At 42.5% G+C, this 12,242-nt stretch overlaps 5 protein-coding genes across 5 annotated transcripts; 3 read left to right on the forward strand and 2 right to left on the reverse strand.

Annotated features, from left to right (window-relative positions):
- The first annotated feature begins 170 nt into the window (after positions 1-170).
- Positions 171-7,097, forward strand: LOC132261793 (sodium/hydrogen exchanger 6). The gene is made up of 11 exons (XM_059760763.1): positions 171-719; positions 787-1,103; positions 1,164-1,453; positions 1,779-1,920; positions 1,998-2,306; positions 2,380-2,697; positions 3,149-3,178; positions 3,392-3,454; positions 3,702-3,820; positions 6,345-6,453; positions 6,737-7,097. The coding sequence occupies exons 1-11, from the start codon at positions 470-472 to the stop codon at positions 6,914-6,916; spliced, it is 2,127 nt and encodes a 708-aa protein (XP_059616746.1). The 5' UTR covers positions 171-469; the 3' UTR covers positions 6,917-7,097.
- Positions 3,827-5,625, reverse strand: LOC132261791 (luciferin sulfotransferase-like). The gene is made up of 2 exons (XM_059760761.1): positions 4,859-5,625; positions 3,827-4,798 (listed from the first exon to the last, which is right to left on the reverse strand). The coding sequence occupies exons 1-2, from the start codon at positions 5,445-5,447 to the stop codon at positions 4,419-4,421; spliced, it is 969 nt and encodes a 322-aa protein (XP_059616744.1). The 5' UTR covers positions 5,448-5,625; the 3' UTR covers positions 3,827-4,418.
- Positions 7,098-8,202: 1,105 nt separating the features above from the next.
- Positions 8,203-10,537, forward strand: LOC132261800 (very long-chain specific acyl-CoA dehydrogenase, mitochondrial). Its single transcript, XM_059760788.1, has 2 exons — positions 8,203-8,386; positions 8,509-10,537. Exons 1-2 carry the CDS (start codon positions 8,322-8,324, stop codon positions 10,331-10,333), a joined length of 1,890 nt encoding a protein of 629 aa, XP_059616771.1. The 5' UTR covers positions 8,203-8,321; the 3' UTR covers positions 10,334-10,537.
- A 103-nt stretch (positions 10,538-10,640) lies between these two features.
- Positions 10,641-11,564, forward strand: LOC132261806 (dTTP/UTP pyrophosphatase). The gene is made up of 3 exons (XM_059760796.1): positions 10,641-10,852; positions 10,908-11,143; positions 11,201-11,564. The coding sequence occupies exons 1-3, from the start codon at positions 10,763-10,765 to the stop codon at positions 11,478-11,480; spliced, it is 606 nt and encodes a 201-aa protein (XP_059616779.1). The 5' UTR covers positions 10,641-10,762; the 3' UTR covers positions 11,481-11,564.
- Positions 11,547-12,197, reverse strand: LOC132261807 (PHD finger-like domain-containing protein 5A). The gene is made up of 3 exons (XM_059760797.1): positions 12,048-12,197; positions 11,742-11,932; positions 11,547-11,670 (listed from the first exon to the last, which is right to left on the reverse strand). The coding sequence occupies exons 1-3, from the start codon at positions 12,097-12,099 to the stop codon at positions 11,581-11,583; spliced, it is 333 nt and encodes a 110-aa protein (XP_059616780.1). The 5' UTR covers positions 12,100-12,197; the 3' UTR covers positions 11,547-11,580.
- Positions 12,198-12,242: the final 45 nt, after the last annotated feature.

Raw genomic sequence — 12,242 nt, forward strand, 5'->3', positions numbered from 1 at the left:
GCAGATCAAGCCGTCGTTTTGAACACTTTGAAAACCGACGCATCAAAATTCGTTGTGGTGGCGCTGGTGCCGCTGAGGAGTTTTCCATCAACCCGGCTGTGGTTTCCCCCGTATTTTTGAACTACTCGATTTTTCTCAAGATAGCACTTAATTCTTCATACATCAATAGAAATTCAGAACGCAACTGGATATTGAACAATCTGCATTGAGTTTCACAAGTTCTTCAAATTGAATCGCATTTATCGCTTGAATTTCATACTCTACTATTGCTTCGTGATACGGAATGGATATTTCTAATGTATCCGAGAATGGAGTTGAGTGTGAATCGGTCGGGCGGGAAGATTGCAAAACAAAATGTCAAAATACTGTGAGCAGCTGTTTGTGCAGAAAATACGCCTTCTGAGAAAAAAGGCAATTGCGTGAGAAAACTCAGTGGAAAAGGAGCTGCAGCTTGTGAAATCTCTCTAAAATGACGTGGTGCACAGTGTCCGTGTACAAGTGGGTGTATTCGGCGGTGCTGTTGGGGGATTTTGCGAAGGTCTGCTTGGGGGAGGCCACAGACATTGCCCTGGATGCCAAAGCTACTCTAACTCACAGGATAGATAGTCTCAACCTCCTCCTGTACACCTTCCTCCTCACCTTAACAGTATTAACCATATGGCTATTTAAACATCGCCGCGTCAGCTGGCTCCACGAGACGGGACTCGCTGTGATCTACGGTACATGAAACCATGGAAATCTACTGGCTTGTGACTCATCTATTTTGTGTTTTTGTTCCTTCCTCAGGGTTAATTGTTGGCGCCATAATTAGATATGCAAGTACCACGACTTCTTTGGTCCACCTGAATGTGGAACCGGATGTGCACGCCACGTACAATGAGAGTCTGCCCCCGGACACATTGTGGCTAAAATTTCCGGGAAAGCTCAATCACACGAATCCAGATGGAAAGAGTCTGCCTAACAAGACGTATGCGTACACCTTCAGAGGAGCTGTGCAGGCCGAGGAGAACGAAATTGACCTCAAGGCCACTTTTGATCCGGAGATATTCTTCAATATTATCCTCCCACCGATCATTTTCCACGCTGGATACAGTCTCAAAAGAGTGAATACTATTTTATAGTTTTCTCCATCCAGGGATCACTTCTAAATTTTTTCCGTACAGAAATACTTCTTTCGGAACTTGGGAGCCATTCTCACGTTTGCCATCATCGGAACAACTCTGTCAGCCTTCCTGATAGGTGCTCTCATGTACGGCTGCGTTCAGCTCATGCCCGAGAAGTTGCGAATGAGCTTTGGATTCCTGGACACGCTCTACTTCGGCGCTCTCATCTCACCCACAGATCCTTTGACTATCCTGGCTATTTTCCACGACATGCACGTCGACGTGAATCTCTATGCGCTGGTGTTTGGCGAGAGTGTTCTCAACGATGCTGTGGCAATTGTCTTGAGCGGGTAAATATCATTCTTTTCAATTCGCGGTAATTCCATCCAGACCAGTTGTTGAGATAATGTGTTTGTGGGTAAACAGAGCATTACTCATTGCCCAGATCACATGGGAAAAAAATGTGCTAAGACAGATAAGAAATGCGAATAAACCCAGCTACATTTTTCTCCCATTCCATAAATTAAAATTCATCTTCAGTTTTGTTTGTTGTGGCTAGATAAACATTTATCAGTTGCTTTGAGGTTATTGAGTGACTGACAGAAAAATCTTATTGTTTATTGAGGTCAATTATTCATGAGATAGTTTTAAGAATAAAATCTTGTTCCTTTCTAGGGCAATCCAGAATTATGGGGAACACTACTCCAGCACAGGTGGCTTCGAAACTGATGCCTTCTTCAGATCTCTGGGAGACTTCTTCAGCATCTTTATGCTCTCTCTGCTCATTGGAGCTTCGATGGGCTGCTTTACGGCATTGATATCCTTTTCAAATAGTTTCTTTTTTTCTTATTTCAGCACATTTGAAAAAGCCTTTTCCTTGACTGACATGTTTACTTGACGAAATTTACTCGTGTCCGGGACTTTCCGCTTCTGGAGTCCGCTCTCTTTGTTCTGATGTCTTACAGTACTTTTCTGATAGCCGAAGCAACGGAGTTGACGGGTGTTGTTGCGGTGCTTTTCTGTGGAATTTGTCAAGCTCACTACACCTACAACAATCTCTCGGAAGACTCGAGAACGAGGACGAAGCAGATTTTCGAGCTCCTCAATTTCCTAGCAGAGAACTTCATTTTTTCCTATATTGGCGTGTCGATGTTCACCTTCCCTAAGCACCACTTTGATCCTTGGTTCATCATGAGTGGATTTGTGAGTAATTTTCTTTTATTTGAGCTAGCAATTTTTTCAGGTTTTTAATGTATTTGTTATTGTTTTTTTTTAGATTTGCGCAGCGATCGGTAGAGCTGTGAACATCTATCCACTGTCCTTCCTGCTGAATTTGGGCAGGAAGCCTAAAATTGCCATGAATTTCCAGCACATGCTCTTTTTTGCTGGCCTTCGTGGTGCGATGTCTTTCGCGCTGGCCATTAGAAATACCGTGTCCGATGCCAGACAAGCAATGTTAACCACAACATCGCTTATTGTTATAGCCACGGTGATTATTCAAGGTGGTGCTTCGAATTTCCTCCTCACGTGGCTCAAAATCCCATTCGGTGTGGATGACGAGACAGAAGCTCTGAACTATCAAGGAGTCAGAAGTGTGAGTATAGTTTGAAATCACTTTTAATTCCAAAACCTATAGTCGTGGTAATTCAACAGTTGTCGTTGTGTTGCAAATTTTCCATCACTAACCTGTATTAATTGTTCTATGGTAGACTATGTATTTTACACTGAACCAATGCGGAGGGAGAATTTTGAGTCGTAGTAATTCTAATTAATTGAATAAGCCAATTCAATCGATAGTGAAATGAGGTATATGACTTGGCTAATAAATGTTATTAATTGAAGCTTTCACATCTGCTAGGGTGAAGTTATCGTTCCTCATGAATATGTTGATCTGCGAGATTAAGTTGTGGTGATGGTTACGACAATTGCTTGATTGCCACGTCAATATATGACGTTGATTATCAACTGACTTTGTCCTAAAATAGAATAATCAGATATAAAACAAATGCAATTTCTTTATGGCTTTTCACTTGGCTATTTTATAGGTCTATAATTCAATGGAAAACACGACTGGGGTATGTCTAGTGTCACTCTTGAGCTTGTTATTGCAATCATTATTGATTATATTGAAAAGTTTTGTCAAGCACATTGTTTCTTTAATTGTAATTCCTTCTCAAGAATTCTTCCATGTTTATTATTTAATACATTTCACATGTTATATAATTGCATGCTCTTGTATGATACTCAACTATTTGTTGTCTCTAATTGACCCACCATAAATTTTGCAGTCTATCGACACAGGATTAAATTTGAGTCAGCTTCAAGTGTCGGGTAGAAGACGAAGCTCATTGGTGAGGAAAGAGCGGTGAAAATATCACAAAGATAGTCTTCACAGTTTGTTAATATATTTTTCATTCCATTTGTTTTGTCCTTTTTTTATACTGTCAAAACTATTTTCTATCACACTCTTGCACTTATTTATTTAATCTGATGTGCGTTTTATTTTTCCAAAATTAGCCGATAAGATTTGAGCATGAGATTTGGGTAATTACAAGTGTTATGTAACTCAATTGCGTACGTTTTCTTTTTTTTCCACAGGAGACAGAGAGTGCTGAGAATGAGAGTGGCGGAAATGCTGGTCAAAGTTCTGCGGATCACGGAAAGAAGAGTCATGACAAGGCATTTTTGGCGCGCATTTGGGGCAATTTTGATACAAGGTATGGAGAATCTTTGTTGTTGTAAAAAATTGGGGCAATTCATCATCATAATGTATGTGCTTCGATGGTTGACATTCTGGAGTGAAAGATTGTGCCTGGATTTTGATATGAGATATAATTTTTGCAGCAAATCTATTGCTCGATATAATTGAGGTAATGTTTCAAGTGGCACACCTCGAGATAAGCATCATCTTCAATCGTAGGACTGTATTAATGTGATAAGACACGAAGTATTTTGATTGCTCTCCTGCTAGTCATGTGAATGAATCATGAGACACTCTTCCTTTCGGTCGCCCTTGGTCTGCTCTGACAGAGCGAAAAGTCGTGTGGCGCGTGAATCATGCAGGGTTATGCTTTTATAGGCTGTCGTAAAATGGTAAACCATGTGAAGCAAGCAAATTAATTATTGCAACACGCACATGAGAATTTGACTAAATTTTTTCAATCAGGTTTATAATTTAATGTATTTACAAAATTTTCGTCTATTAACATTAGCATTTGGGATTTTATACACCTATCTATAGACAATTATAAATAGGCGAATTCTTAAGAATTATATGTACAATACCAAGGATTTACTTGGGGAAAGTCAAAATGATCACATTGAGAATCTAAAGTCCGAATCACCGAGTTCACTTAAACTCCATTTGTCAAAGCGTTCAATGAGTTGTGGGGTCATTTCCTTCTTGAAGGTTCCACTTTCGCCTTTCCGGAGGAGTTTGTATTTGAAGAAGGGCACTGCTCTCTTCAGTGGCGTTTGACTTATTGATTTGTTCTTCTTCATGGAGTCAAAGGACAGATGATGGGCCAGTCGAGTTATTTGATCCTCACTTAGCGTTTTCCCCATGAATTTGGCAGTCTTGGCGATTACGGCTGGCAGATCTTTCTTCATATCCTCATGTGTGATGAAAAGGACGTTCTCCTCTGCCCTCATGCTCCAAAAGTCCAAGACATGGGAGTGAAATGGAGCGTAAAGTGCTAAAAAAGAGTCAGATATTTAGTGTTATGTAATAGTTGGGTTTGATCGTGTCTACTCACTTGAATTTGCCATGAAAGCTTCCATCATGTCGTTGAAGTTTGCCTTCCAACCCTGCATCACGGACATGAAGTGGAAGTTGGAGATGGCTGCGTCTTTGGGATTTCTGGTGCAATAGATTATTTTGGGCTTCACTGTCCAAATTTCCGTGGGCAGCAAATGAGCTGGCAAGTGGGATTTAATGTACCGTCGACCTTTCAACTCCTCGCACTGTCTTATCGAATTGGTTTTGCTGATCAATGCCACGGCGGACAATTCTATCTGGGGAAAGCGCTCGGGCAGTGGAGTTTTCTTTCCTCTCTCAAAGTCTAAATCATTTCCGATCATCCACACCATCTCCTGCGTCCATGTTGTACCGCACTTGGGAAAGGTGACCACGAAGACATCGTCTTTTCGCACTTTGAAGTTGAGAATATCGTCAGCCCACTCGTTGTATAGGGAGGGCAGAAGACAGGGCTTCATCTCCCAGTTGGCTGTGCAGGACTCCAAAGGTCGACTTAGGGGTTGCACTCGCTTGAAATCCAGGAAACGATTGAATATCAAACTCTTCCCGTATGTAATCCTCGGGATGTTTTCACATAGAACGGGCATGATGTCTGCTTGAGTCACGATAACTGATTCAATGGGGAGCACGACCACTCTGGGTTCACACTGTTCACACCTGGGTAATTCCGCAGTGTCGACTGAATTGAAGTCCGCGGAGGCGGTCGTTGATATATGGCCTTTTAGTTGGGGTGGGCGAATACCAAACTATCTATCTTGATATCAGGTGAGTCGCGATGGAAAGCACCGAGTAGAGCAGTGAGAGTATGAGTAATTCATTGATAAGAGAAAAATTCAGCTGGTCACATTGAATTCCTGACCAGCTTCTGGCTTTTCTTTCTGAGTGAGGTTTGCTTCTCTGCTGCTTATATTAAAAAAAAAACACATGATCGATACAAACGGAATTTTATTTATCATACAATATAAAATGAAGCCAACCATAGAAATAGGGTGTTTCTCATACATTAACAATTGTCCAGAAAATTCAACACCCAATAAGCAGTGTGAATGTCGAAGAGTGAAATAAGCTAATTGGTCGATAAAATGATAACAAACCATTTGATTTTGGTAATAAGAGGGAGACGCGAGTGAACAAGAGTGAGAGGGAAAACAATACCAGAACCTGAGGGACTTTTTTGCTCTATCACTGAAGCTTCGGCGCACTAATCCTCCTGATATCAACCCTGCTCGCTTCGTCACCCGCAAATCTCCAGAAAACTATACTAAATATCTGCGATGGAGCAAAATACAAGTTCAACGATCATGAACAGTATGAAAGAGATATGGAGGAATTTCGACGATTTCGTGCGTTCAGCAGCACCTGTTTGAGGGCCCTCGAACGCGTGCCTTATCAGCTTTTATTGCGAATACTCTATCGATTTTTTTGGCATTTTTATTCGATCTGCTCATGTGTGTTTGATCAACATTCTTCCGTTCACGTTGCAGGTACATGAAGCCACTGCTAACGCATTCGAGACCAACTCTGCTTGAGACACTGCCTGTTTGCTGTGGACCTCTGGCGAGACTTCTTACCACCACTGAACAATTGACTCAGGTTTGTTTATTTTGCGCCTTACTAATAATCTCAACTAAGACGCTGAGTCAGCTGCCAAAGGTGGTTCCCTTTCGCAAGCTCACATGAAAGCTATATCAGGAATTCTTTTCCTTTCGGTAATTGGATGTAATTGCTGTGTTATGCAAGATAATGTATTTTATCAATTCAATATGGCATTGAGTGCCATTGAATTTTTTTTCGGGTTTCTTTGAAAACTCGCTATCACTCGTAGAGCTTTATAGCTGAATATCTTCTCTCACTGCCGATGTTGTTTCTCCTCTAGAATGGTGTGACAAGACGCACAGACTCAGATTCTGATCTCTGCATTGAGGAGGACTCGAACTATCGTGGTCCGGGCGGAAGTGAGCCGCAGGCGAGAAGAAATTCAATAAGTCGTGTAAGTATTCGGCTGGTATCTGATGAGAGAAACACCTTTCTTGCCAGTTACAAGACAAGAGATTGAGACAGAGTGGTGGAATTGCAATTGCTGGAGGCTAATCCGATGCATCCCATTAATCATCTACACCTGTAGAATATTATGTGAACTCAACATATGGAGGATGTTAACTGCAAATTAATCCATAATAATTTATTCTGTTCTTTTTCTCTTCTTACTATTTTGCATGCCTGCAACTCTTTCCACCATGGAAGAATCCTAATCAGACTATCAATGAATTTCACTTCTTTATGTAAATGTGAGCGAGGAAAGACGAGGTTTCTTTCGATTGAATGCAAATAGTATTGACAAAATGTTATTAACACACCATGTTGATTAATTTCTCTTTATTCTGAATGTGCATCAGGGGACCAGTATTTTTTTGTGTGGTGATTTGAAATGCCATTTATTATTTTGTTATATCTTGGATAAATTTTATTTTAATTCTGCCATTTGATATATTCTTTTAGATACATCGAACTCACCTGTCATCAGCTTAATTGTTTTTACTTTACCTTTACCACCTTTGTTTCATCACGAATTTATTTAGTTACCAGATTGTTGGACGAGAAAGTATGAGAAGAATATTTACGAGACAGAAGGAGATGAGAAATCATTTAACTTGATCACACTAGTCAAACGGTTTGTGAGGGGCATAATTTTTACATGTTTGGGGTAAAATGTTTAAAAAATTTATTTATAGACTAAATAAATATTGAGACAAAAACCTATCATATTCCAGTTTGTATACTGATAATGTAGATGTGAATAACATGCTAATTTATTTTGAAATGCTTTAGTTAGCAAATAATGGAAGAATAGTTGAAGTGTTGATTATATGGATGGAAATCATGTCAGAGAGACAGAAAAAATCAAATGTGATAATGTAAGAAATAACGTAAAGTTTAATAATGATTTAATCACATGTGACACGATTGAACGATTTCGACAATAGGAAGTTGTTTACGTTACAAAACATGCAAAATTGCGCAAAATCAATTTATTTTCAGCTAAAGGAGTAAATAGAGAGAACGAAAGTTACCTAGTAATGGCAAAGATTACAAATGAAATACCTTTAATTTGAGGCTGTATCACTTTTATGTTTAGTCTGTACCTTAATAGATAGTGTGTTGCTAGTAAACTTGCAGCTATTTAATGTACAATTTCCAATGAAGAATTTTCATTGAATAAAATTCTTTGAGAGTTCGTTTTTCTTCCCCTTCTTTCGAAAGTCTTGTATAACACTTTTTTATCACTCTACTTTTAGCACAGGCAGATGTCACTGCGAACGGTGTTTAAAGGGGAAAAATTTAGTACAGTGGATCATTGTGTTGTATATTTTGGTGTAAGATAGACCTTCAGTTTTATTCGATTTTCCCTCATTTTCTCCCCTGATTTTCCTCAAAAGTTATTGGAAAAACACTAGAGAACAATGTTACGCGTGTCTCAATCATTTCTGCGACGAGTTCGTGGGCCAGCAGCTCAGGAGATGCGAAGGTGAGAGTTGAGCAAAAATTGAGAACAAGGGGCAACCTTTGGACCTGAAACTACGTAAATCCGTGGAATTCGTACTTTTCCCTCTGCGATATTTCCGTGTCACTGATAGTGTGACTTTACAGATGTCTGGCTGCGACACCTCAGGTGAAAGTCGAGGAGGGACGTCCAGAGCCCCAGACGACAACCAAGAACTACTCCTTCATTTCCAACATTTTCCGAGGAGAACTGGAAGCCTCTCAACTGTTTCCTTATCCCAATGTCCTGAACGAGGAGCAGACTGAGCACATCGCTAGCTTCATCGATCCGGTGACAAAGTTCATGACAGAGGTGAATGACGCTGCGAAGAATGACGATCGAGCTAGCTTGGATGATGCCACAGCCGATGGATTCTGGGATTTGGGGGCTTTCGCCCTTCAGGTGCCCGCTGAAATGGGTGGTCTGGGCCTCAACAATACGCAGTATGCCAGGATGTGCGAGGTCATGGGAGCCTACGATTTGGGAGCAGGCATTGTCCTGGGAGCACATCAGTCCATTGGATTCAAGGGTATTTTGCTGTACGGAACGAAAGAGCAGAAGGAGAAGTATCTTCCGCAAGTGTCCACGGGGAAGGTTTATGCCGCCTTCTGCCTCACTGAACCCTCTTCCGGCTCAGACGCTGGATCCATTCGATGTCGCGCCGTGAAGTCTCCTGATGGACGTCATTTCATCCTCAATGGCTCGAAGATTTGGATCTCCAACGGAGGCGTTGCTGATCTCCTGACTGTTTTCGCACAGACTGAAGTGGATGACCCGAAGACTGGCAAGAAAAAGGACAAAGTTACGGCTTTCATTGTGGAGAGAGGATTCGGAGGTGTCACGAACGGCCCTCCGGAATCCAAAATGGGTATTAAAGCCTCAAATACAGCCGAAATCTTCTTCGAGGACGTGAAAATCCCTGTGGAGAATGTAATTGGCGAGGTGGGAAATGGCTTCAAGGTGGCGATGAACATACTTAATAACGGTCGTTTCGGGATGTCAGCAACGCTCTCCGGAACGATGAGAGCTTGCATCGAGAAGGCCACTGAACACGCCACTCAGAGAGTGCAATTCGGGCAGAAGATTAGCGAATACAAGGGCATCCAAGAGAAGCTGGCCAGAATGTCGATGCTCCATTTCGCTGCTCAGTCGATGGCTTACATGATATCTGGCAATATGGATTCTGGAAGTGTGGATTATCACCTCGAGGCGGCTATCTCGAAGGTTTTCGCCTCTGAAGCTGCCTGGTATGTGTGTGATGAGTCAATTCAAATCCTCGGCGGAATGGGCTTTATGAAATCCGCTGGACTGGAGAGAGTCCTCAGAGATTTGAGAATCTTCCGCATCTTCGAGGGCACAAATGATATTTTGCGGCTGTTCGTGGCTCTAACTGGAATCCAGTATGCCGGATCACATCTGAAGGAGCTTCAGCGCGCCTTCAAGAATCCCGCTGCCAATCTGGGTCTGATTATGCAAGAGTCTTCACGACGGGCCATCCGCTCTCTCGGCTTCGGTGGCATCGATCTCAGTGGCTACGTTCATCCGAAACTCCAGCCCGCCGCTAAGAATGTGGCTGAGTGTATAACTCTCTTTGGACAAACTGTGGAGTCACTGTTGATAAAGTACGGCAAGAACATCGTGGAGGAGCAGTTTGTTCTCAATCGCCTGGCGGATGCTGCCATAGATATTTATGCAATGAGCGTGATTCTTTCCCGTGTGAGTCGAAGTCTGAGTCAGGAGCTTCCTTCGGCGGATCAGGAGCTTCTCATGGCCGATTGCTGGTCCGTGGAAGGTTCGGAGAGGGTGAAGAGCAACCTCAGGAAGACTAGCGCCAGCGCCTTCCTCGAGATGTACGGAAAGATGAGTCAGCAGGCCAAAAATATCTGTTCTGCAGGAGGAATCGCTCATACAAATCCCTACAACATTTCGTGAGGCTCTTCAGAACCTGTTTTTTACTTAACGTATTCACAGCTCTCCTCGAACCCGCCAGTCCTCCAGAATTTCCGTAATGTAAATACATCCTTTCCCCCAGAGAGTGTCGGCTACATTTCAAACAGTTTGTGATACCCATGCAACAAATAATACACCCTTCAATCCAGGAAGAGGCGAACCATTAAATTAAATTAAAGCAACACATTTTTTTGTCAATCAATTTTTGTCCCTTTTCGCAAATTACCGAAAAAACTTGTGAAGAAATTGAGAGAGTTCTTGAAGCACCCTGTAGAAAACCAGATACTTTCCATTCTAAGCGCTCCGAGTCTGGAGAGTTCATCAGTACTAAAAGTCGTCAGTATAAGTGGAGAAGTTTGGCAATCAGATTGTTTGTCTGCTGCCACCGCAAAAAGGTCATTTTCCGGGAGGATGCTGCACCCAGTGCGACACGTACTGAACCAGAAGCGAATAGTGCTGGCCAGTGGATCTCCACGACGCCAAGAATTGATGAAGAATCTCGTGAGTGGATGGGAAAGAGGCTAATTGTGATTTTAGAGGTTACACACTCTTCCAGGGCATCAATGTGGAGATCTGCCCCTCTCGCTTTGAGGAGGACTTCAAGCCAGAGGATTTCCCCTCCTTTTGCGCCTACGTGGAGGAGACTGCCCTGCACAAGGTGCTGGAAGTCAGCGATAGACTTCATGATCCCGTGCCAGACGTCATAATCGGAGCCGACACAGTCGTTACAATGGACGGAGTGGTTTACGGAAAGCCCAAGAACAAGGAGAGAGCATTTCAGATACTCACCAAGTAGGTCCTCCTTCCTAACTCTCGGGGAAGAGATTAATCGACTCCCCATCCTTTCAGGCTCATGAATCGCAAGCATCGCGTCTATACGGGCGTCGTGATAAAGATCGCCGATAAGTTCATCAGATTCACAGAGACAACAGATGTGTACTTTGGCCAAGCCACACCAGAGCAGATTCACGCGTATGTGGACACAGGGGAGCCCCTAGACAAGGCGGGCGGCTATGGGATTCAGGGCATCGGAGGGACTTTCATTGAGCGCATTGAGGGTGACTATTTCACGGTGATTGGACTCCCGCTCTACAGAATATGCCGGGAATTGTACTGCCTCTTCAGATAATTCACTGCACGGGAAGAAGGTTCCTATTTAGACTCCAGACAGACGCATGTCCTCTGTATGGCGATAAAGAGACTCTAATTCACAGCGTGTTTTTAATTCCTTATCTCTGCTTGAATCCATATTTCTTTCTTTCGTAGAACAAATCTGTCTTCGAACTGCCCAAGTTCACGATTTTGGGACATCCATCTCTCTGGAAGACAAATAATTTTGCTAAAGTGACGAAGATTCAATGAAAATATATAACATTTCTCATTAGCTTACGTCCTTCTCTTGGATGGTGCACTCCTTGCAGTAGTAAGCATCTGAGACTCCTGGACCTCCACAAATGACACATCTTCCCTGATACGATCCGTAATTGCACTCGTCGCAAATCCTTACGAGGGTGCAGGGACGCACGTATGAGTCGCAAATAACGCATTTTCCATCACACTTTTCACAAAGTCGTCCAATGGCTGCAAATAAAAACATTCTATTCAGAAATTGTCCAGGAAGTGAGAAAATGCCGGTTATCTAACCACACTTTCAACGATTGAGCTGTTCTTCTCAATTTTCTTGAGGATTTCTTACCTACTCCAGGTTGCTTGCGACAGAAAATCAAGTCTGGATGATGCTTTGCCATGATTAAATACGTGGAAGTGAAGAGTTCCAAAGGAAAACCAGTGAAATCCACTTAGTTGGCGTCCTCCGATGCCAATGCAATTCTGATTGACCCGGCTGGTCGACTTCAGCTCTCTCTCCGCAATTCGGTTTACCGGTTCGCTA

The sequence above is a fragment of the Phlebotomus argentipes genome, unplaced genomic scaffold (assembly GCF_947086385.1).
Source record: "Phlebotomus argentipes unplaced genomic scaffold, Phlebotomus argentipes genome assembly contig_15, whole genome shotgun sequence".
Taxonomy (NCBI): domain Eukaryota; kingdom Metazoa; phylum Arthropoda; class Insecta; order Diptera; family Psychodidae; genus Phlebotomus; species Phlebotomus argentipes.

What these genes read in the sequence shown, in the direction of transcription:
- LOC132261793 (XM_059760763.1), top strand. Translation starts at nt 470, where the DNA reads ATGACGTGGTGCACAGTGTCCGTGTACAAGTGGGTGTATTCGGCGGTG. An exon ending in GGGACTCGCTGTGATCTACG is followed by an intron (nt 720 to 786) that starts GTACATGAAACC and finishes TTCCTTCCTCAG; the next exon opens with GGTTAATTGTTGGCGCCATA. An exon ending in GTAGAAGACGAAGCTCATTG is followed by an intron (nt 3,455 to 3,701) that starts GTGAGGAAAGAG and finishes TTTTTTCCACAG; the next exon opens with GAGACAGAGAGTGCTGAGAA.
- LOC132261791 (XM_059760761.1), bottom strand. Translation starts at nt 5,447, where the DNA reads ATGCCCGTTCTATGTGAAAACATCCCGAGGATTACATACGGGAAGAGT. An exon ending in AGCTTTCATGGCAAATTCAA is followed by an intron (nt 4,799 to 4,858) that starts GTGAGTAGACAC and finishes ACTCTTTTTTAG; the next exon opens with CACTTTACGCTCCATTTCAC.
- LOC132261800 (XM_059760788.1), top strand. Translation starts at nt 8,322, where the DNA reads ATGTTACGCGTGTCTCAATCATTTCTGCGACGAGTTCGTGGGCCAGCA. An exon ending in GCAGCTCAGGAGATGCGAAG is followed by an intron (nt 8,387 to 8,508) that starts GTGAGAGTTGAG and finishes GTGACTTTACAG; the next exon opens with ATGTCTGGCTGCGACACCTC.
- LOC132261806 (XM_059760796.1), top strand. Translation starts at nt 10,763, where the DNA reads ATGCTGCACCCAGTGCGACACGTACTGAACCAGAAGCGAATAGTGCTG. An exon ending in AAGAATTGATGAAGAATCTC is followed by an intron (nt 10,853 to 10,907) that starts GTGAGTGGATGG and finishes ACACTCTTCCAG; the next exon opens with GGCATCAATGTGGAGATCTG. An exon ending in GCATTTCAGATACTCACCAA is followed by an intron (nt 11,144 to 11,200) that starts GTAGGTCCTCCT and finishes CCATCCTTTCAG; the next exon opens with GCTCATGAATCGCAAGCATC.
- LOC132261807 (XM_059760797.1), bottom strand. Translation starts at nt 12,099, where the DNA reads ATGGCAAAGCATCATCCAGACTTGATTTTCTGTCGCAAGCAACCTGGA. An exon ending in TCGCAAGCAACCTGGAGTAG is followed by an intron (nt 11,933 to 12,047) that starts GTAAGAAATCCT and finishes TTTTATTTGCAG; the next exon opens with CCATTGGACGACTTTGTGAA. An exon ending in GCACCATCCAAGAGAAGGAC is followed by an intron (nt 11,671 to 11,741) that starts GTAAGCTAATGA and finishes TTTGTCTTCCAG; the next exon opens with AGAGATGGATGTCCCAAAAT.